The 21,155-nt window shown below is 40.0% G+C and overlaps 1 protein-coding gene across 8 annotated transcripts in view; it reads left to right on the plus strand.

The window, feature by feature from the left end:
- LOC101173688 (protein tyrosine phosphatase receptor type M) overlaps positions 1–867 on the plus strand; it is a 301,112-nt gene extending 300,245 nt beyond the window's left edge. For all 8 annotated transcript variants that reach the window (XM_078935433.1, XM_078935435.1, XM_078935434.1 and 5 more), the window contains one exon: positions 56–867. In XM_078935433.1, the coding sequence (XP_078791559.1) occupies positions 56–109 (54 nt within the window). In that variant the 3' untranslated portion in view covers positions 110–867. The remainder of the gene's footprint in view (positions 1–55) is intronic.
- The last annotated feature ends 20,288 nt before the right edge of the window (positions 868–21,155 follow it).

Genomic DNA, 21,155 nt, shown 5'->3' on the forward strand with positions numbered 1-21,155 from the left:
GTTCGTCTACTGCAATTCTGGATTTATTTCACCAAATCCTTTTTTCATTTTCCAGGACCAATACAAGTTTTGCTACGAAGTAGCGCTGGAGTATTTGAATTCTGGCTAGTGTGGACCTGCAGAAAAGACCACATTGAGGATATTCAAGATTATTTCCTCTTAAGTTTGAGGATTCGGATTCACAAGTTTCTACTGCAAGTTTGGTGCAACTGGGGTGTGGTACATAACCCTAACCCCTAAACCTGCATAAAAGAGCTCCTTTCCTACTCCATGGTACAAACTGGAAAGTTAAGATCTTTTTTTCATGTAACAGCCTGTTTCTGTTTCTCCTGGGAAGGGTAGCCAGCAGAATCACAAAGCAGTATTTACGTATTCCAGGAATATATCTTGTGCTCTATAGATTCCTGTCTTTTTTTCTCATCTCACGTAAATTGTTGTCCTGTGCTAAATGCCTTGTACTTTATTAGTCAGCAAACATTAAACACTCTTCATCTTTCAATAGATTGAAACCTTTTTACAAAACATCAAAAATTTTCTAGTTTGATATCAGATTTTATTGCGCCTGGCACTCTGTGTTTTGTAGGAAATGTAAGCATTAATGTCTGATATGAGTTTAGCTTTCAGAGACTCCCTTCATTTTGGGGACAGTTAGCTTACAGTATTTTGTGTACAGAGATCCAAAGCTTTATTTGCCCCTCCATTGAATTAGTGTTGTGCATATTGTAAATATGCCTGTAAATTATTTATTTGCTCTCTCTGTGATTTTACTGTGACAATCATATGCTCTATGGTTTTTGAATGAACTTTTTATTTTTATTTTGTATAACTCAGAACCCATTGTAAGATACAATAAAAATGTAACAAATGTGTGTGTGTATGTGTACAAATTTATAAATGATAGATATAAATAAATATAAATTTGGCTGAAGGGGTTCAAAGCTATGCAGAATGGCATTGGGGATGGAGCATCACCTTGGTATATGCCGCATTTGATGGACAGTTGCCAGTGGCTTGCCATTGGCTTCAGGGGTGGTATGGTATGGGTATGTGTCTGCAACTGTGAACGCCAACCAATTCTAAAGACAGTCAATCTCATGGGGGAAACATTATCATCTATCATTATGCCTGATAGAAAGGCAGGGGAGGGGCTTAGACACTGCAACAAATACAAACGTTTATTCAAGGCTTTGAAAAATGGACAACAGATCAAAAGAAACATCACGCTCATAAATACTTATGAACATCCTGAAAGCATTTTGAATCAATACAAGTATCGGCAAATGAAACTATCGTGATATATCGCTAAAATGATTTTTTGTAACACCCCGGTGTTAGATGCAAGCCCAACTTCGTTCTTTCGGCCGGATGGCGTTTCAGAGGACCGGAGAAGGGGTGAGGGCACGCTCCTTCAGTCGGGGTCACCCGAGTCAACAGTTCCCTTCTTTGTGATGTATAGTGTAATGATTTGGAGTGTACTGTGTGGTGGTGCAGGCATCTTCTTCATGGGTGGAGGTGGTAACTTGGTGAGTGCCTTGTTTTCATATGTGTCTAGTAAAAAAAAGGAGATAAAAGAAAAGTAAATGAATGAAAAAATAAAGGAATGAGATTAGTAAGAAAATTTGGGTGAGGGTGGGGGATTAAAACTATAGTGCACATTCAGAGGGCGTTTCTGTCTCCACTCTGTTACTCTCCCCTCTGTTTAATTTAAAAAGGTTTTTTTTCGCTTTTGTCTTTAGGTTCTAAATAATTGGTTAGGGTTAGGGCCCTAAAAAGAAAGATGGTTAAGGTTAGGGACATTTAAATGGAAATGTTTAGAAAAAAAAAACTTAAGGGCTGGGTTATATGGAGTTATACCATGGTCTGGTTGAATACTCGATTCTGATTGGCTGCTGGGTATGCGTTAAAACCTGATAACCGCACGGTGAAAAAAGAAGTTCCGGTCGGCTAGCTTAAATGATTTGTATCACTGCGCCGGCTTCTGTAAAACAACCTTTTGCTTCATCATCTGGGCAAAAACAAGCGGTAAGCGATTAACTTTCCCTCTGAATTGATGCTTTATTCAACCCATCGGGACGATCGGCATATATATATCGCCGAATCTTGACTGCAGCGCTGGTGCTGCGCGACGCGGACTATATGTTACGTGATGCGGCGCATCAACATATAGTACGCTGTTTAGCGTCGGACGGTTCAGGCTTCCACGGCGTGCGTTAAAAAGTAGTAACCGCACACTTCGTCGGCCATTAACCCTTACATAGAATATGGTTATCTTTCTCCCTCTGCAGGACAAAAAATGGTAAAGGTTAAACATGAGTGATGCAGTTGGATTGCTCAATGTCTCCCTTGGCTGGACAAAGAGAGGAGGAACTGCTACACATCCATTTTTGAAAACAATGATGGCCTTGTTTCATTAAATCCTTTGGGATAGAGGGTGTCAAATTTAGAAATCCAAATTTTCTCATGTCTCCCCTCTGGGGTTAGGTGTTTTGGGGGGTGAAATTTGGTTAGGGTTAGGATAGGTGACCTGGTGAGGTGTTATAGGTGGCGGAGGTGATGGTGGATTCGGTGTCGAATTAGGGTTAGGGCCGGGGGGGGGGTTCTAATAAGGTTAGGGCCGGGGGAGGAAAAGATTAGGTTTAGGATAAGTGAGAGGGTGAGGTGTTCTGTTGAGAGCAGAAAAGCTAATGGGGTGAGTGTCTAATTAAGGTTAGGGTTTGAAGTTGAAGCCCTACTCCAGCCAAAATTAGAGAACCTTGGCGCCCTCTTCCAGCTGGAGACGGGAAAGGCACGGTCCATCCTCCGGTCCAGTCGGCCCCAGTAATTAAATTTCAGCGTACGGGGATTATTGTAGCGTCTTCTCCTGTAGCGCACCGTGGTCCAAGCACCTCCATCTTCTTCTCCGTCGTAAAAGTGCATGGTAGGAATTACACTTTTCCACCAGGGAAGAATTTCAGCCAAAATAAAAAAACTTGCAAAATTTGAAAAAAGAAAAAAGCGGGACAACCACTAAGATGAGTGTTTTTATTCACACAAAAAAGTAAAAAAATAAATAAACAATACAAAATTAAAGTGTTTCAGCAATGCCTTCCTTCATCAGGCTAAATGCACACCACAGTAGCTACAACTTGGGCGAACAGGTGCTAAAGTGAAATGAGAGACAGAAGATGGCTTTTTATTCATTCTGTCTGCAGGAGCAGGCGCCGGCCTCATGGGCCCCGCGTGTTTTGAGCCATGGGCCCTGTGTGTTCTAAGCCCCTCCCCTGCATGCATACTGCTGTATCAGGTAAAAAGACCCACGTGAACCAAACCTTTTCCTTTTATTGATTTCTATTTAGGATTCATTCATTCATTCATGCATTCATTCATTTTCTTAACCGTTTTTCTCTTTCGGGGTCAGGGGGCTGCCAGAGCCTATCCTGGCCACTTGTGGGCGAAGGCAGGGGACATCCTGGACAGGTCGCAGGTCTGTCGCAGGGTAGAACGTCCTCAATCACACATCCATTCACTCTCACACCTATGGACAGTTTAGAGTAGCCAATCAACCTATGAAGCATGTTTTTGGAGGGTGGGAGGAAGCCGGAGATCCTGGAGAGAACCCATGCATGCACGGGGAGAACATGCAAACTCCACACAGAAAGGTCCCCCATTGATGTTGTGTTTTTCACGTCCCCCAGCCGGGACTTGAACTGGAGGCCTTCTTGCTGTGAGGCAAGAGCGCTAACCACTGCGCCACCGTGCAGCCTATTTAGGATTATTTGGGTTAGGGTTCGAACTAGGGTTAGGGTTAGAGACAAAATTAGAGGCAGGGTTAGGATTATAAAATGATAACAATAAAAATAACTTTAACCATAGCCATAATAAAGGTAAGAATGATAATGAAATCTCTCACACTGTTCACCATAAAAAACACCCTGGGTCATAAAACATTCAGGCCTGTTGGCACTCTGGTTCCGAGCAAATATATCCACCTTCTTTCCATTTTTCTTCTTTCTTTATCTGTCCATACTGAGTTGCTCTGAATGCCACATATTTTTAGTGATTCCAAACCATGTGCCAGAAAATGCTTGACCAATGGGCTTTGAGAGGCACAGCGCTTCAGTGGTTTAAGTCCTATTTATCCAATAGGAGTTTTTTTGTCCAACTGGGACCATTCTCATCCACAATGGCCCCACTCGGACATGGGGTTCCTCAAGGCTCAATTTTAGGTCCTATTTTATTTTCTTTATACCTGCTTCCACTTGGCTCCATCTTTGAAAAACATCATGTCTCATATCACTGTTATGCAGATGACATCCAGATTTATCTACCCTTAAAATCTGGGGGAGTCCAGTGTGTAGAGAACTTACAAAGGTGTTTAGAGGAGGTTAAAGCCTGGATGAACCTAAACTTCCTCAACTTAAATGAAAGTAAAACCAAGGTCCTTCGGTTTGGGAAAACGGACCTCCTGACAGGATGCAGCAGTGCCATTGGGTCATTAGACTCTAACCAGTCTTTTATTAGGAATCTTGGGGTCATTTTAGATTGTCATTTTAAATTTGACAAACAAGTTAGTGCAGTGGTCCAGTCCAGCTTTTATCATCTGAGATTAATCAGTAAAGTGAAGCCATATCTCCCCCATGACACCCTGGAAAGGGTTGTTCATGCATTCATCTTTTCCAGACTGGACTATTGTAACTCCCTTTATTCCGGGATCGACCAGTCTCTCCTCCACCGTCTTCAGCTGGTCCAGAACTCCGCTGCCCGACTTCTAACGGGGACCAGACGGCGTGATCATATCACACCAATACTGCGCTCTCTGCACTGGCTGCCTGTTTCTTTTAGAATTGATTTTAAAATCCTACTCTTGGTTTTTAAATGTTTAAATGGTCTGGCACCTCCTTATCTTTCTGAGCTCCTGAAGAGCCATCGTCCTCGTAGAGCTCTGCGATCTGTAGACCAGATGCTCTTAGAGGTTCCAAGGACTCGACTGGTGACCAAGGGGGACAGAGCGTTTTCAGTGGTTGCTCCCAAACTCTGGAATCGTCTCCCCCTGTCTATGAGATCTGCCAGATCCTTAAACGATTTTAAATCTCTGCTAAAAACTCATCTTTTTACATTGGCTTTTAACACCAGAGAGAATGATAATTAGACAGTTTTTTTTTTGTGTGTGTTTTCTTTTATTGATGATTTTATTATCATTTTACTGTTTTTCTTTGAATTTTACGTATGGTTTTAGTGTAGTTATACGTGTGCAGCACTTTGGATGTCTGGAAGATGTGAAAGTGCTATATAAATAAAGATTTGATTGATTTGATTGATTGATGCACCCCTCTCTTGTTAGAGGGTAGAAAGCGCTATATAAGTATACGCCATTTACCATTTGTTAGCAATTTTGTATTTATGTTGCCACATTCTTGTGCTAATAGAATTTTTGGTTTGTCCCACATATTGTTTGTCACAGAAGGAGCAGGAAATAAGATAAACACAGTTTTGTGTTTTGGGTGTGAAGTTCTGTTTAATTTGAAATAGTGTGTGATTTGAGTTATTTCTAATCATCTTGGCTCTCCAGAAAAATGTTAGGGATCTTTGAATTTTAGATTGCAAAGGCTTTACTTTTGCTCTAACCAGAAGGTCTTTTAAGTTTTTATTCCTTCTGAATGCCGCAATGAATTTATGATCCTCCATGCCATGTATTTGTAAAATATCCTGACAATTGTTCTTATAAGTTCTCTGAATTCTTGCACTCAGTGATGAAAATATTGTTATAAAAAGAATGATTTTCTTGTTGTCTTCTTTTTTTTCTGTTGAAATGTTTTGAGGCATTTTCTCAAAAATGTTCTGGAGTAACCCCTATTTCATAATGCTGTATTGCATCATCTCCTGTTGCGAAGTGAGAATCCTCCAGCAGGGGGATGTGTGTCACATTTTTCTCAACATACTGATTTAACAGTTTCATATTATTCTGCTCCATTGCAGATAGGTCACTAGAAAAATTAACTAAGGGAACCCAGATGATAGCAAATGGAAATCTGCTTTTAGCCCCCTCGAGCTGTGTAACAGCAGTTTCTTTAATGTTCTGACCTTTGACGTTGATGCTGGCTGCAATGACCACATTCTCAACCTGGTAACCTAGAACCTGGGCTTTCCCAAATAAAGCCTGCATATGGCGAAAATTAGCTCCCGGATAGCTCTCAATCTGCAGGAAAATGCATGGAAAATGTGGATAAATTTGAGTCCCCAACAATGAGACACCTTTTCTCCACTTCCAGAGTCCAGTCAATCATTTTCCTGTTCGTATTGGGATGACGTTTTACCTTGAAGACCTGCTGCTCTGAAGCAGGTGAGTCTGCACGGGCTGCTGGTGGCTCAGCACCATCCCCAGCTAGCTCCGGCCCTGTAGCATAGCGTTTCTCCTCTGAAGCTGAAGGCGGGGCAGATGCGCTGTCCTTCTCGCATTCTGCCTCCCTCGGGTTATCCGAAATATAATCCTGCCCCGAACCGTCTGAAGATGGGGAGTCATAATCCGCGTCCTCGTCTTCATCGCTGTCACATTCGTCATAGTACTCCTCCTCCTCATCTTCCTCGTCGCAATCCTCCCCGGAGCGGTTCTCCTCTCCATCGGAACTCTCCTCCTCCTGGGAGCTGTCCGGTGCTGAAGCTCGGGATGGCGGCGCCTGTGCCGCCGGTCTGGGAGCAGACGGTGAAGCTATCTCCACAATCTGAGGGAGAAGGTCCACCCGCGCCACACAGGGGTTGCGGCGGGTCGCTGCTCGCGGTCCACGCTGCTTCTCGGGAGCGGCTGCAGGAACTGCATCTGGAGGCCAATCCGGCCTCATGTCCGTCATAGTTCCAACTGATCGGTTTGTGGCCTCGTAACAACATTCTGCTTAATGCTAATCAGGTTGACGGATCTTCTTTTTTCTTTCTCCTGATGTGCGCGGCTCTCGGCGGTGGTCAGACCTCACCGGTGGCGACCGTTTACCGTCAACGTCGGTGACGGAACTGGATCAGCGGCTGTCTGTCCGTCCGGTTACCGTCCACATCTTCTCGATCAGCTCACAAACATCGTATCGTTCATCCAAATCCTTCAGATGTTTATACGGAAATATTCTGCCGCTGTGGCCCAAACAAAAAAGTCCAAAAGTAAAGTGAGAAGCGTGAGGTGGTCTAAACATTTCCCACATGGGGCCGGCAAGATGGCGGCGTGACCGGTTTGTTTTTATCGAGCTCCGAGCACCTAACTTTTTTATTGAGCTTTTTTGAAGCAGCAACATTTTGCTTTTTCTTGAAAACGATCGGTGAACGTTGTGGATTGTACTTTTTGGATACTTTTTACAAATTCCCACCATTCAAAATGCCCAAACCTCCTAAAAGAAGCGAATCTTCAAAAGACAAACACAGCTCCGCTAGCTTGTTGTTAGCCGACGAGCACGACTACTCCGGCAGCAGCATGGACATTCCCCTGACTTCGGAGGAGGAATTTCCTTCACTCCCAGTGACCCCAAGTAAGCCTCCTCTTGCTAAAAAGCCTACTATGCCCTGGTCCATGAAGTCAGATGAAGCAGTCAATATGCTCGCCGAACTAATCAACTCAAGAAGCGATGCTCTTGAAAAAATGGTTGAAACTGTCCGTTCCGAAATTAAACTCATAAATGACAAAGTTGAGGTCATGGAAAAACGTGTGGAAAAAAATGAGGAATTTACATCGAGATGCTTGGCCCGGGTTGCAGAAATGGAAGCTTATGGTCGTCGATGGAATCTGAGGCTCTACGGTCTTCCTGAGGCTGAGAAGGAAAACGTGCGCGAGGAGGTGATCAACGTTTGCCAGCATGTTTTGCCCTCAGAAAAAGAAACGTTTCCCGATGCTGTTGATGTCGCTCATCGGATGGGAAGAAAACGCCAGGAGGACCCGAGGCCTCGAGGGGTTCTGATCAGATTCATCTCCCGGCGTCTGAAGGAGGAGGTTTGGAGAGCGGCCAAGAAGAACGGGTTTCTCCAAGCCAAAGGCCTGCGCTTCAACGAGGACCTAACAAAGGAGGACAGGGAGAATCGGCAGAAGCTGTGGCCGAAAATCAAGAAAGCACGCGAGGAGGGAAAGGCGGCTTACTTCGTGGGAGGCCGTGGATTTATTAATGGGTCAGAAGTTCACCCATGAAAATAGAAAAGGAAAAATAAATAAATACGAGACTTTTTTTGATTTTTTTTTCTTTTTTTCTTTGTTTTCCCAACCATGTGAGGAGTCCAGTGTGTTCTCCTCTGCATTCTCAGGAACTTTCCCCCCTCTCGAATCCCTTTTCAATTCTATATCTGAGTTGGGTTTTTTTTTGGGGGTGGGGTGCAAAGGGAGGGGGAAATGGGGCAGAAAGGGAAGGAGGGTAGAGGTTAAAAAGAAAAAAAAAAGTACTCTTTTCCGTACTAAAGCTGCTAAGATTTTATTTTGGTGCTGTTCTCGATATTGCACTGTTTGTTAAATAACTTTATAGTTTTTATAAAACAAAATCTTTTTTCTGTGTGTTGTTTATTGTTCTAGTTAATCTGTTTACTCTATCTTTTGTTTCTTTTAATGCCAGGGGGCTACGCAACAATGTTAAACGCAAAGCTTTATTTCTTTTTGCTAAGCAGTTTCATTCAGATCTCTGTTTTTTACAGGAGTCTCATTCAATATCTGATGATGCCAAATTCTGGAAGTGTCAGTGGGGTCATTCTTTATGGTTTTCACACGGTACAGAGCGATCGGCCGGGGTAACAACTCTAAAAAATAGGTTTAGTGGGGATATTTTACTTACTGAAAGTGATCCATCAGGTCATTATATTTGCCAAATACTACAATGTGATGATAATATTGTTATTTCAGCCAATATTTATGGATACAACACTGTCAAAGAAAATGAACAACTTCTTTTCTCTATAGAAAACATATTGTTGAAATGGTTAGAAAAATTTCCAAATGCTATCATACTGTTGGGGGGTGACTTCAATAATGTCCCAGATAATAATGCAGATAGGTGTCCTCCTCGTGGGCCGGATGGAAGCAACACCAAGCTAAAGAATTTTATGGAGAAATTTGACCTCCATGATATATGGAGAAGGAAAAACCCTGATGTCAAATGCTTTACATGGAGGAACAAAACGGGTACAAGTCAGTCCAGAATTGACTTTTGGTTGATCTCAAAAAGTGTTGCCATAGATCAGATTGATGTAAACATTTGCCCCACCCCTCTTACAGACCACAAAGCCATAGTTATTAAGATAAAGTTTACCACCTCTAAGTCTTATGCCACTCATTCAGCTTATTGGAAACTTAATAGCTCTATTTTACTGGATGACTCTGTTAAAAAACAAATCAAAAGAGAAATAGCACATTTTTGGTCTAGAGCTAATATAGAAAAGAAATATGGTGTATACTGGGAGCTTTTTAAATTTGAAATAAGTAAATATCTCAGAAAAGTAAGTAGTGATAAAGCTAAAAGTAGAAGAGCACATGAAGCAAATGTCATTTCAAAAATAACTCCCTTGTGTCAAAATGCAGCTGACACACTATCAGATGAAGATAAACTCCAACTCTCTAACCTTCAAACTGAATTGGATCATTTATATCTTCAAAAAGCCAAAGGAGCTTTTGTGAGATCTCCATCAAGATGGCTTGAAAATGGTGAACAAAATTCACATTACTTCTTTAATCTGGAGAGACACCATTCTAAAGGTAGTAGCATTCACAAAATTAATATAGATGGAACTATTTCAGAAGACCATAAAGTCATTTCTAACTATTGTTGTGATTTTTACCAGAAACTTTATAGCTCTAAATTTTGTCAAGTTTCAACAGATGCCTTCATAGATTCGTTAACAGTCAAAACCATCACTGAAAGTGAAAAGGAGCAATGTGAAAGCATGATAACACTTGAGGAAGTGCAAAAGGCCATAGAACAACTTAAATCCAATAAATCACCAGGGACAGATGGGCTGACTTCAGAGTTTTATAAATGTTTTGCTGAGGATCTGTCTCCCTTTTTACATCAAATGTTTTTAGAAAGTATAGATAAAGAACTTCTTCCTACGACATTGACTCAAGGCTTGATGACATTAATTCCGAAATCTGGAAAAGACATGTTATTCTTAGATAACTGGCGTCCAATATCGCTACTAAACAATGATTATAAGATCTTCGCAACAATCTTGGCTAAGAGACTAAAATTGACACTGGACTCAGTAATTGATGAGACCCAGTCTGGCTTTATGTCAGGAAGACATATAATGAATAATATCAGGCTAGTTTTGGACATTCTTGATCATCCAGACATTATAAATGGTAACGGTTTTATTTTATTTTTGGATTTTTACAAAGCATTTGATACCGTAGAACATAAATTCATTTTTCATTGTCTTCAAAAATTTGGTTTTGGAGAATACTTTTATTCAGCTATTGTTACATTATACAAAAACTGTAACAGCTCTATTAAATTAGCAGGTGGCACCTCTCCCAGATTTAATCTAGAGAGAGGAATTAGGCAAGGTTGTCCTGTTTCTCCGTATCTTTTCCTTTTAGTTTCTCAACTGTTAACAGATCACATTAAATCCAGTGCAGTTGAAGGCATTAATCTCATTGACAAAGAACTAATTATTACTCAACTTGCAGATGACACTACACTTTTTCTAAAAAATGAAAAGCAAATTCCTGTTGCTTTTGACGTTATTGGGACATTTTCAAAGGCGTCCGGTCTTTGTTTGAATGTGAATAAATGTGAATTAATGGCAATTAAAGAAGGTGCTGCTACTACTTTGTATAATCTTCCAGTTAAATCTGAAGTGAAATATTTAGGTATTTTAATAACAAAAGACCAACATGCAAGAAGCTCCCTAAATTTTAACCCAATAATAGAAAAAACTCAAAGGAAATTGAATCAGTGGCTCTCCAGAGATTTATCTTTGAGAGGAAGGATTTTACTCAGCAAAGCAGAAGGTATTTCCCGCTTAACATACGCAGCTTTGGCTTTACATGTTGATGATAAAATTATCAAAGAAATTGACAAAATGCTTTTTAATTTCATCTGGAAAAATAGAACCCATTACTTAAAAAAAAATGTTCTCATGAACTCCTATGACAAAGGTGGCCTCAATTTTCTCGATTTTTCTACCTTGAATAACACATTTAAAATTAATTGGCTGAAACAACTTTTTAGAAATCCCAGCTCCATTTGGAACACTATACCTCTTCATGTTTTATCTAAAATTGGTGGTGTTGATTTCTTTCTCATGTGTAATTATGATGTATGTAAAATCCCACTAAAATTATCTGCATTTTACCGCCAAGCCTTCATTTCATGGTCCCTTGTATACAAACACAACTTTTCACCTCACAAATATTCTATCTGGAATAACATGGACATTTTATATAAACGTAAATCACTCTTCATAGAACATTGGTTTCGAAATAAGATTATTTTTGTGTATCAATTATTTAACAACCAGGGCTTACTTTTAACTTATGAGGAATTTCTATCTAAATTTAACTTCCCTGTTCCCCCTTTAGAATATGCTAGAGTGTTTGGAGCTATCCCTTCTGGTGTCTGCATGCTGTTTAAATTCCAACACAGAGTTAATGTTGAGGAGCCTTTTCTACTCTCTCCCATAAATACTCCTGTGGGGAAAATATGTCTGACCGGTTATCCCAGGAAAAACAACAAAGCAATACGAACATTATTTCAAACGAACGTTGTTTCATTACCTCGTAGCATTTCTTATTGGAACATGTTTGTTGAAGACATTGCATGGAAGGAGGTTTGGCAAATACCCAATAAATTTTTAATCACTAATAAGGTTAAAGAAGTTTCTTTTAAGCTTATCCATAGAATTTACCCAGCTAAAATGTTTATTCAAAACAGATTTAAATTAAACATTGACACACTCTGTAGTTTTGGTTGTAATTCCCCTGAAACAGTTATCCATCTTTTTTGGCATTGTCCCAAAGTGAAGGTATTTTGGCAGAAGATATGTGATTTTATTAATGATAAAATTCATTCTTGTTTTGTCTTATCTTGGAAAGATGTTTTGTTGGGTCTAATATCAAACAATATGCAAAAGGACTCTGCTTTTCTTTTAAATCTTTTACTAATTTTGGCTAAATTCCATGTTCATAAATGTAAATTTTCTGGTAGAAAACCTTGTTTCACTGTATTCCTTTCTGAATTAAATCAGTATATCAACAGTATTCGAAATTCAGATAAGCAAAAAGCAATCAGAACATTGTCTGTATGTGATAGTTTCAGTATTTTCTCGTAGAGTTTAACCCCCTGGCTTATTTCTCTCTATTCTTGTTCTTCTGTTTGTTACAGTTGTGTATTTGATATTTGCAGTTGTGTTTTTATTGCATACCTAAAAGTACATCTTTGTAAATTGACATAATGTGCAATAAAGTTTATTTAAAAAAACAAAAAAAAAAAATAGAAAAAAAAAATAAAATAAAAAAAAATAAACATTTCCCACATTCACTTCCGTGTTTAGAGATCTGTGGGAAACATCGCGAGATATCACGTCAGGACCTGGAGCTGAAAATACTAAAGAAAACGGACACATATATCAAACACGCTTAGGATATATATTCATGTTTTTGGGATCAAATTAGAAAAAAATCAATGGATAAAGAAAAATAAAGAGAAAGCTGGATGTAATGTTAGAGCATTGTTACTATTCTTTCATTGTCCTTTTTTTCTGTAGTGATTTTTCTGAAATATGTCATGGTAAATTCCGAAATAAGAATCTGTAAAATGTACTTAGCGTGGGTTAAAAACAGTCAACTCTTTTCTGAGATGAGTTTGAATGTGTAAAAGTCCCTAAGTTATCTATCTAAATTGTATACAAATGATATGTATTTATATTCGTACAAATATACACACAAACAGTACCACACACACACACGTATATATTTGAAATAATATTATTTAGGACATTAAGTGGGATTAAACTTTAGTCTGACAAACAGAAAAAAGTCTTCAAACCCAATGAAGTCCTCCTCTTTACCTATGGAATTACATATCTGTCATAAATTGAAAGCGCATAAAGACAACTAAGCGGGCGTATTTAGGAACTGAGTGAGTGAAAATTCAAACCTCGCAGGCGCAATCCTAACAGAACAGTGATCTTGTGCGGTCAATTCCTTTTTGCGCGCTCATGTGGATTTACGCTCAGTGTTAAGGGGGCGTTTTTGTCACTTGTGGGCAGTAACCTTTCTGGTTGATCTGATTGGCCAAAATTTGCATGCTTTATCGAGGCAGAGGGGCGGGACTGCCATTTTTCAGTGCAGGGGGGGTTAACAGGCGGCTCTTGAGCTGCATGCCGCTCTCTGCCTTTTATCATATTTTCTATATACAGTACTTTCACAACCATAAGGTGAAAGTCTTACATTTTTTTCAAAATGTACAGAGCGGCCCTAATGTGTTGTTGTGTGACTTTGGTAAAGAGGATCATGATCTAAGAGAGAACAGCATGATGACGGTATGGAGAGAGGAGAGGACGTGAAAGAAGACACCCCCCCCCCCCCCATAGTGAAAATGTGCCGATATGAGCATAATGCAGAACAACTTCATTTGGAAACCCTGGAAATGCAAAGAGACACGATTATGAGGCACAGTTTAAACTGCAGCTATCAGAGAAAAAAAATAAATAAATAAATAAACTGCAGCTATCAGCTACGCGGAGGAACACGGGAATAGAGCAGCTGCAGTTCGGTTAAATTAGATCTTCACAGATTCAGACTTCCTGCTTCAATAACTCCTCTGATAAACTTTCAAATGTATCTCAATCCTTTTGTATTAACACAGAGAGTGAACTACAAAAGCATTTTTAAAGAAAAAAGATAGTTTTTATTGCCTTATAATCAGAGTTGTTCGTTTTAAGCTGTGAATTAAATTCAATTCAATTTTATTTGTATAGCCCAAAATCACAACAACAGTCGTCTCGATAGGCTTCGAAGTAAAACATGAACTCAAAAGGATCACGAATACAAAGAGTTCAATAGGAAAATACCAAAATGAACTAACAAACTGACTAAGCTATACTGGCATCCCTGCCCATAGACCCCCCTTCGCGGTAAGGAAAAACTCCCAAAAAAAACGGATTCCTGAAAAAACGAAGAAACCTCAGGGGTGCCCACATGAAGGAGGGATCCTCCCCCAGGACGGACAGGCGATTTACCAGAAATCTTAGAGAAGAATTAACTTATCTAAATCTACAACTACATATATAAAGTCCAGCCGACGAGCTTCATCCAGCCGTGGTTGGGGGGACAGTCAAAGGCGCGAGTCGAGCCGGAGACAGGAACCACAGCCAGGTGTAGGAGCAGGAGCAGAGACGAGGTACTCGGTCAGGAACTGGAGCACGGATGAACCAACTGGAGTCTGGAAGCACTCCCACTCCCCAGGAGGGAAAGAGGGACAATACATGAATCGCACTGCATGAATGCAAACAGAGCAGCGAGCCGGCTGCTAAGGGACCATCAACAAAGTGCAACCTCTGTGAAACACGTCTGTAAAAATCAGTTGTAAACTTTTAAAAAGTGAATACATGTCTATATTTATATGAACTGGTAATGAAGACTCGTCAGCATAGTCATCCTATATTATTATAATACTAATTTTTTTTTAGAAAGTTAACCTCTATTTTATTGCTTATAGTTTTAAAATTTAATAGAGATATGAATCATAACATAAATGCACTATAGCTCTGAAGATACTAAAGCTTCTGTCACCAAACCTCCTGTACTGACTAATCATGACCTTATTTTCCTACTGCAATAAAGATTATGTCATAATTCACGTTGTTTATTGTTATGAATTTTTCATATTTAAATATTGATCAGATATGGTCAAAAATGCTCAATAGCTTTGAAGATGCTGTAGTTACTGACACAAAACTTCCTGTACTGACTAATCATGACCTTATTTTCCTACTACAATAAAGATTATGCAAAAGAAATTCTAGCATCCTCAGACCTATTGAGGATTTTTCACCAAATCTGATCCATTTGTAAATATGAAAAATTCCTATAAATAAACAAAGTGAACTACTGACATATTTTTTATTGAAGAAGGACAATAAGGTCATGTCAAGTTACTGATAACTTTAGTCATTGTTTATATCTATTAAAATTTGAAAAAGTATATGAAACAAGATAAAATAAAGATTGACTTTCCTACAAAATATATATTGTAACAAGAATATGCTTTATAATAATTTTATGATTTTTTTTGTGAGATTATTGATTTTTACACAGTGGTGTTTCACAGAGGTTGCACTTTGTTGACGGTCCCGTAAAAAAAACGATATTTTTTCTTCAGAAATACATTTGTGGGTCACTCTCTGTGTTAATATAAAAGGATAGAGATACTTGCTGACATATTTGAACGTTGATCAGGAGAGTTATTGAAGCAAGAAGTCCGAACCTTTGAAGATCTTTCTAACTTATCGAACCTCAGCTGCCAGAGAATTTAAAAACGAACCCCCCCCCCCGCTGCCTTGAGACACTGCCTTAAGTGCACTTGCACTTTTATGGCAAATTGCCTATGTTGTATATTGTAAATTGTATCTTTTTCTTTCTTTTTACTTATTTATTTTATTCTAAACATATACTTTGTTTTTATTTTTCTTCTACTGAACAGACACGAAAGAGTAAGAAACGGATTTTCGATTCATTGTATGTGATGCACATGTGAAGAATTGACAATAAAGTTGACTTTGACTTTGACTCTGTTCCTGACCGAGTACCTCGTCTCTGCTCCCGCTCCTACACCTGGCTGTGGATCCTGCCTCTGGCTCGACTCGCGCCTTTGACTGTCCCCACAACCACGACTGGATGAAGCTCGTCTGCTGGACTTTATATATGTAGTTGTAGATTTAGATAAGTTAATTCTTCTCTAAGAGTTCTGGTAAATCGCCTGTCCGTCCTGGGGGAGGATCCCTCCTTCATGTGGACACCCCTGAGGTTTCTTCGTTTTTTCCGGAATCCGGTTTTTTAGGAGTTTTTCTTTACCGTGAAGGGGGGTCTAAGGGCAGGGATGCCAGTATAGCTTAGTCAGTTTGTTAGTTCATTTTAGTATTTTCCTATTGAACTCTTTGTATTTATGATCCTTTTGAGTTCATGTTTTATTTCGAAGCCTATCGAGACGACTGTTGTTGTGATTTTGGGCTATACAAATAAAATTGAATTGAAATTGAATGACGAACGCCTGGGGACCTTCGCCGCCAATGTGCAGCTCTTTGCTTGGCTGGATTATCCAACCGTTCCACCTGCAGCAGATCTGAGCCTCCATGCCTTCCTCAGAGGACTTGCTCTGAAAGGTCTGCACAGCATGCACGGCTGGCGAGGCCATCTACCCTGGGGGCAGCCCTGCAGGAATCTGAGACTGCAGAGGAATGATTCCAGTCTCGGAAGTAGCAGTTAACCGGATAGAGTCTGCTTCCCCAAGGAAACGTGCACCCAGAGGGTTGTGTTGCCACCGCTGTGGGGGTAGTGTTTGATTCTGCTGGCTGGGCACCTACTGGCATGGAATTGTGTCACCGACGGAGGAGAAAACCCAGCTAGCTGGGAGGAAGACTGTTACTGTGGTGGTTGTAACCCAGAATTTTGAGCATGAGTCTTCAGCCAGTGTGTTCATGTGTTTTGCTGCTTGTGTTGTATGGTTTTCAGCTATGTGAGGGTTGTGGGGACACTTAACCCTCTTAGGTGGGGGTAGTGTGGCGACCTGGGGGTTTCTTGGGTGTAAAACCATGAGTGAGGGAGCTGTGAGCTGTTTGTGGGTGTGATTAAATAAATGAACGTTGATGCTTCTCTGCTTACTTCTTCCTCTCTGACTATCCGGAGCTGTGCGGTGAATGGAGCATGGACAGCCCTCCAATGTAGCCAGTTAATTAGCAGCTCAGCTCTCATTTCCTGCTACGGTGACATACCAGCAGGGTTGTTACAGTATATATTAAAATATGGCCAAAATTATGATTAAATATACTTTTTAAACTCAGTTTTGTCTATTAAAAACATAGCATTAAGACTTGAAAATTAGTACAAATATAATCACAGAAACATCAAGTGTATATAGAAATTAAGAGACATAAAGGGATCATATCTAATAATTCCTCCAAAAGCATTGAAGGATCATCTTACGTAACTTCTACAAACACTGGAGAAAATTTGAACATGAGCGGAACTTGCTGGTGAAACTTGCTGGTGAAAAAAGCACATTACAAGAGCAGAAACTGCATCAAATCCTCAGTGTGCTTTTTATTTGATCTATTTAATCATCATCTTTATTTATACATGAAATAGAAATTTACTCAGTTGTTATAAAGTCATTTGTCACATTCAGAATAGAAGCCTTGAAGTTGTTTTGTGAGGACTGGTGTTGAACCAAAAAGAGCGGCCCTTTGCAGTAACACTACGTCAAACAGTACTAACGTATGGTTACCTGCATCTGTACTGTAAAAAAAAGGATACGGGTTAGGGGTAAGAGGTAAGGAGAAGAAAATTAAGAACTCCATGCAGTATGCATGGAGTCCTGATGACCATCTCTGTCTCTACCATGGCTTCACCTTCATCCCCCCTTAGTTTTGTTTTATTCCTTTTGTTTCAGGGTTCTGTTGCTCATGAAGAGAGCTGTCTGATAATCCCAGCAGGTAGGTATGGGTAAAAATATACCATAGTTTTGGATCCAAATAATAAAGTGAGTAAATATAGGGCCTTATGAGTAGGGATGGGTATCGTTAAAGTTTTAACGGTACTATTACTCTTATTAATACTGCTTATCGATATGGTATTTTAAAGACACTCTTATCGATTCTTTGAAAAAGAAATAACAAAAATAAATAACAAATTAAGAACATAAAGTGTTGTATTTCGTCATTATGGAACAATATTGTTTTTTTTACAAAACATTTTACTTTATACATGAAAATGTTCCAATACAAACCTGGACTGCACGTGGATGTGTTAGACCAGGGGTCAGCAACCTGAACCTCTCAAAGAGACATTTGGATCACTGAGATGAAAGCTCAGGGAGCCTCAACCTAGACGTGTTAAAAAAAATGTTTTTGCCGATATATCACGATAGTTTAGGGGGGTGTATTGGCAAGAGTCTGGCGATACGATACGTATCCTGATATTTTACCGAAACATGTTTTCTTTCTGTTTTTTTAAATATGACTTTGAAAAAACTCAACCTGAATTTTAATGTCTTCCACTGTAATAAAATGGTCAAATTCGGTTTAATGATCACAATGTTAAGCACTGCATTTGTATCACATATATAAGTTGCGTTTACCAAAGCAAATTCATAGTGCTTTTATTTTGGCAAGTTAAAATATAGAAAGGGAACAGTCAACATTGTCTGATTTAAAAAAAAAATCATTGTAAGAAAAAACAAAGAATGAATGTTCTTTAACCAATAAGTTTTTATTTGGGAAATAAAATTCTGTTTATTTTCAGCATTAATGTAGCTTCTCTAGTGCTTTTAAACAGTTCAGGAGCCTGAATGGTGCTTTAAAAATAAAGGGGGGGGGGGGGGGGCACACACTGATTATTTCCAGAAACAATAAGGTGTGATGATGAGGCAGCATGACAGAGGCATAAGGAAAGTTGCTTTAATGTAACAAAGAAGGGGCTTTGTTTACATATCTGCTCTGTTGCACCTCTGCAGCCACGCTTCTCACACACAGTAGTAAACTGGTAACACTGATCATCACGATGTCAGCCATTTTTAGAGCGTTGTAAACATCCCTCTGATCCATCAGGTCCCTAAACTTGGGGCGGCAGTTGCTCAGGCGGTTGAGCGGGCTGTCCAATGATTGAAGGGGTCGGCGGCTCGATCCCCGCTCCCCCAGCCAAATGTCATTGTGTCCTTGGGCAAGACACTTCACCCTCCTTGCCTCCAGTGTGGCTCCACTGGTGTGTGAATGTGCATGAATGATCCCGGTGATGGTCAGAGGGGCCGTAGGCGCAAACTGGCAGCCACGCCTCTGTCAGTCTGCCCCAGGGCAGCTGTGGCTACAACCATAGCTACCATCACCAAGTATGAATGAGGAGTGAATGAATAATGGACACAATGTAAGCGATTTGAGTGACTTGAAAAGCGCAGATAAATCTAATCCATTGTTATTATTAAACTAGAATCCATTGCTTTGAGGTTCTGCAGAACTTTAGCCCGCTTTGCTAGCATGTTAGCAGATGCTAAGCGCATTAGCCTATTAGCTGCTGCCGTGCTTCATTGTCTATCTTATTTAACTGAGCCGCTAAAAAGCACAGAAATCCACGTTTTTATATCTTATTGGCAGCAACATGGCTCAGAGTTCCTGTTTGGTATCCATTTCAAGTAAAAACTAAATAGTTCAATAGCCTCTGGCTGCAGTCTTCCTGTTGTCTTGTGTTCAGCTGCTCAAAGAGGCTCCGTGTTCTCTGCTGCCAACTAGCGGTCGGAGGGTGAAGTGGACAACAAGAGTCAGACGCTGAAGGACGCTCAGAAATAATTAAATAAATATCGATCTGACAGCATTTTGAAGCCATACAAGTATTGCCAAATGACGTATTGCGATATATTGCCGAATCGATTTTTTCTTACACCCTTACGATAGTTCATTGAATTCAAAATTCTGTCAGGATATACAGTATATTTAATTATTTATTGGAATTATTTTTATTCTTTATGAGTTTGATGTTTCCTTTGATCTTTTGTCCATTTTCCACAACCATCGACTTTTCTGTCTGTCAAACACTCAGTTGAGTGAGATGATGGAAACAAATTCACTTTGATGCAGACTCCTGTCTATTTATTTATTTTCTTTAAATCCAGTAAACCCAATAAATAATATTTTATTGATGACAACTATTTTTTATTAGGAAGCAGCTGTTGCGGGTCTGGAATCATAAGCGGTGAGTCTAAAACCCACCCCCGCCTAGAATAGTGGGGGCGCCCTGACACAAATTTAATTATTTTAACCCAGAAATTGGGGGTCTTAGTCTAGGGAGATAAAAGGATTTTTTTTCTTTTTTGGGCGCTCACATGTCCACTATGAGATCACCACTGACCGTCTTTTCAGAAAAACATTCCATCCCATAACAGACTCTGGTCAGCGTTCACAGCTGAATACACGCCCTCTCCTCGCGTTCACGCTGCTCTCTTCCTCCTGCCCGTTCTGACGGTGTTAGAGGCACCACGGAGATGTGGGGGGGGGGGGGGGGGTGGCATTCTGTGTCCCCCATGTCTATGCCTTCCAGCATAGGTGACCACTCCCCCTCTCCTTTCTCTCGGTCTTTCTTTGGAGATGAGTCACTAACCCATTGAGTTCAGTACCATGTGGATCCGCCTTTTGCAGTGTTTACAGCTTCAACTCTTCTGGGAATGTTGTCCACAAGGTTGAGGAGGGTTTGTAGGAGTTTGTGAGCTTTCTTCCAAAAGGTCATTGGTGAGGTCACACACTGATGTTGGTGGAGAAGGCCTGGTGTTCTATGGAGTTCAGGTCAGGACTCTGTGCAGGTCAGTCCAGGTCATCCCACAGACTCTGTCCTCCATGTCTTCATGGACCTTGTTGGAAGAGGAAGGGATGCAGTCCAAACTGCAGCACCTGGCAGATGGAGCCCCCCCTGGAAGATTCTTAGAGGCAGAAACACACATGACAGTGAAAATGAAAAACACAAACGTCCTGAAAATATCATTTCCTACCAATAAAAAGAGAACAGCAGAGTTTACCTGTCCCCTGGAGCTGGAACAATGTTTGCTGAGGATGCTGCTGATCTGTGGATCCTGGATCGAACGTCTGTGTGTAGCGTCTGACCCAATTGTTCAAATCCCACATCCTCACTCTGGAAAAGTCGACTCTGAAAATCCAGCAGCTGAAGGTTTAGGTGCTTCATCACATTTGTGGAAAAATACACACATTTCAGGTGTGTCTAAACATTTTTCTGTCACTGACTCCTGCTGAAAAAACACAAGAATTTTAGAATTATGGTATTTAAAACAAGCTCCAAAATGTACTTTGAACCTTGCTCCGTGTACATTTAGATACTTTTAAGAAGCTTCTAACAATAAAAACTAATAAAAGTAAAGTTGGATTTTTTGATTCAGGAAAAAAATTTTTTTTTAAATCCTGTGTTCAATCAGTCTTAGCTTTATATCAGAAAATTAAAACTAAGAACAAAT

Source organism: Oryzias latipes, chromosome 17 (genome assembly GCF_053564925.1).
Source record: "Oryzias latipes strain Hd-rR chromosome 17, Olatipes_Hd-rR_3.1".
Taxonomy (NCBI): domain Eukaryota; kingdom Metazoa; phylum Chordata; class Actinopteri; order Beloniformes; family Adrianichthyidae; genus Oryzias; species Oryzias latipes.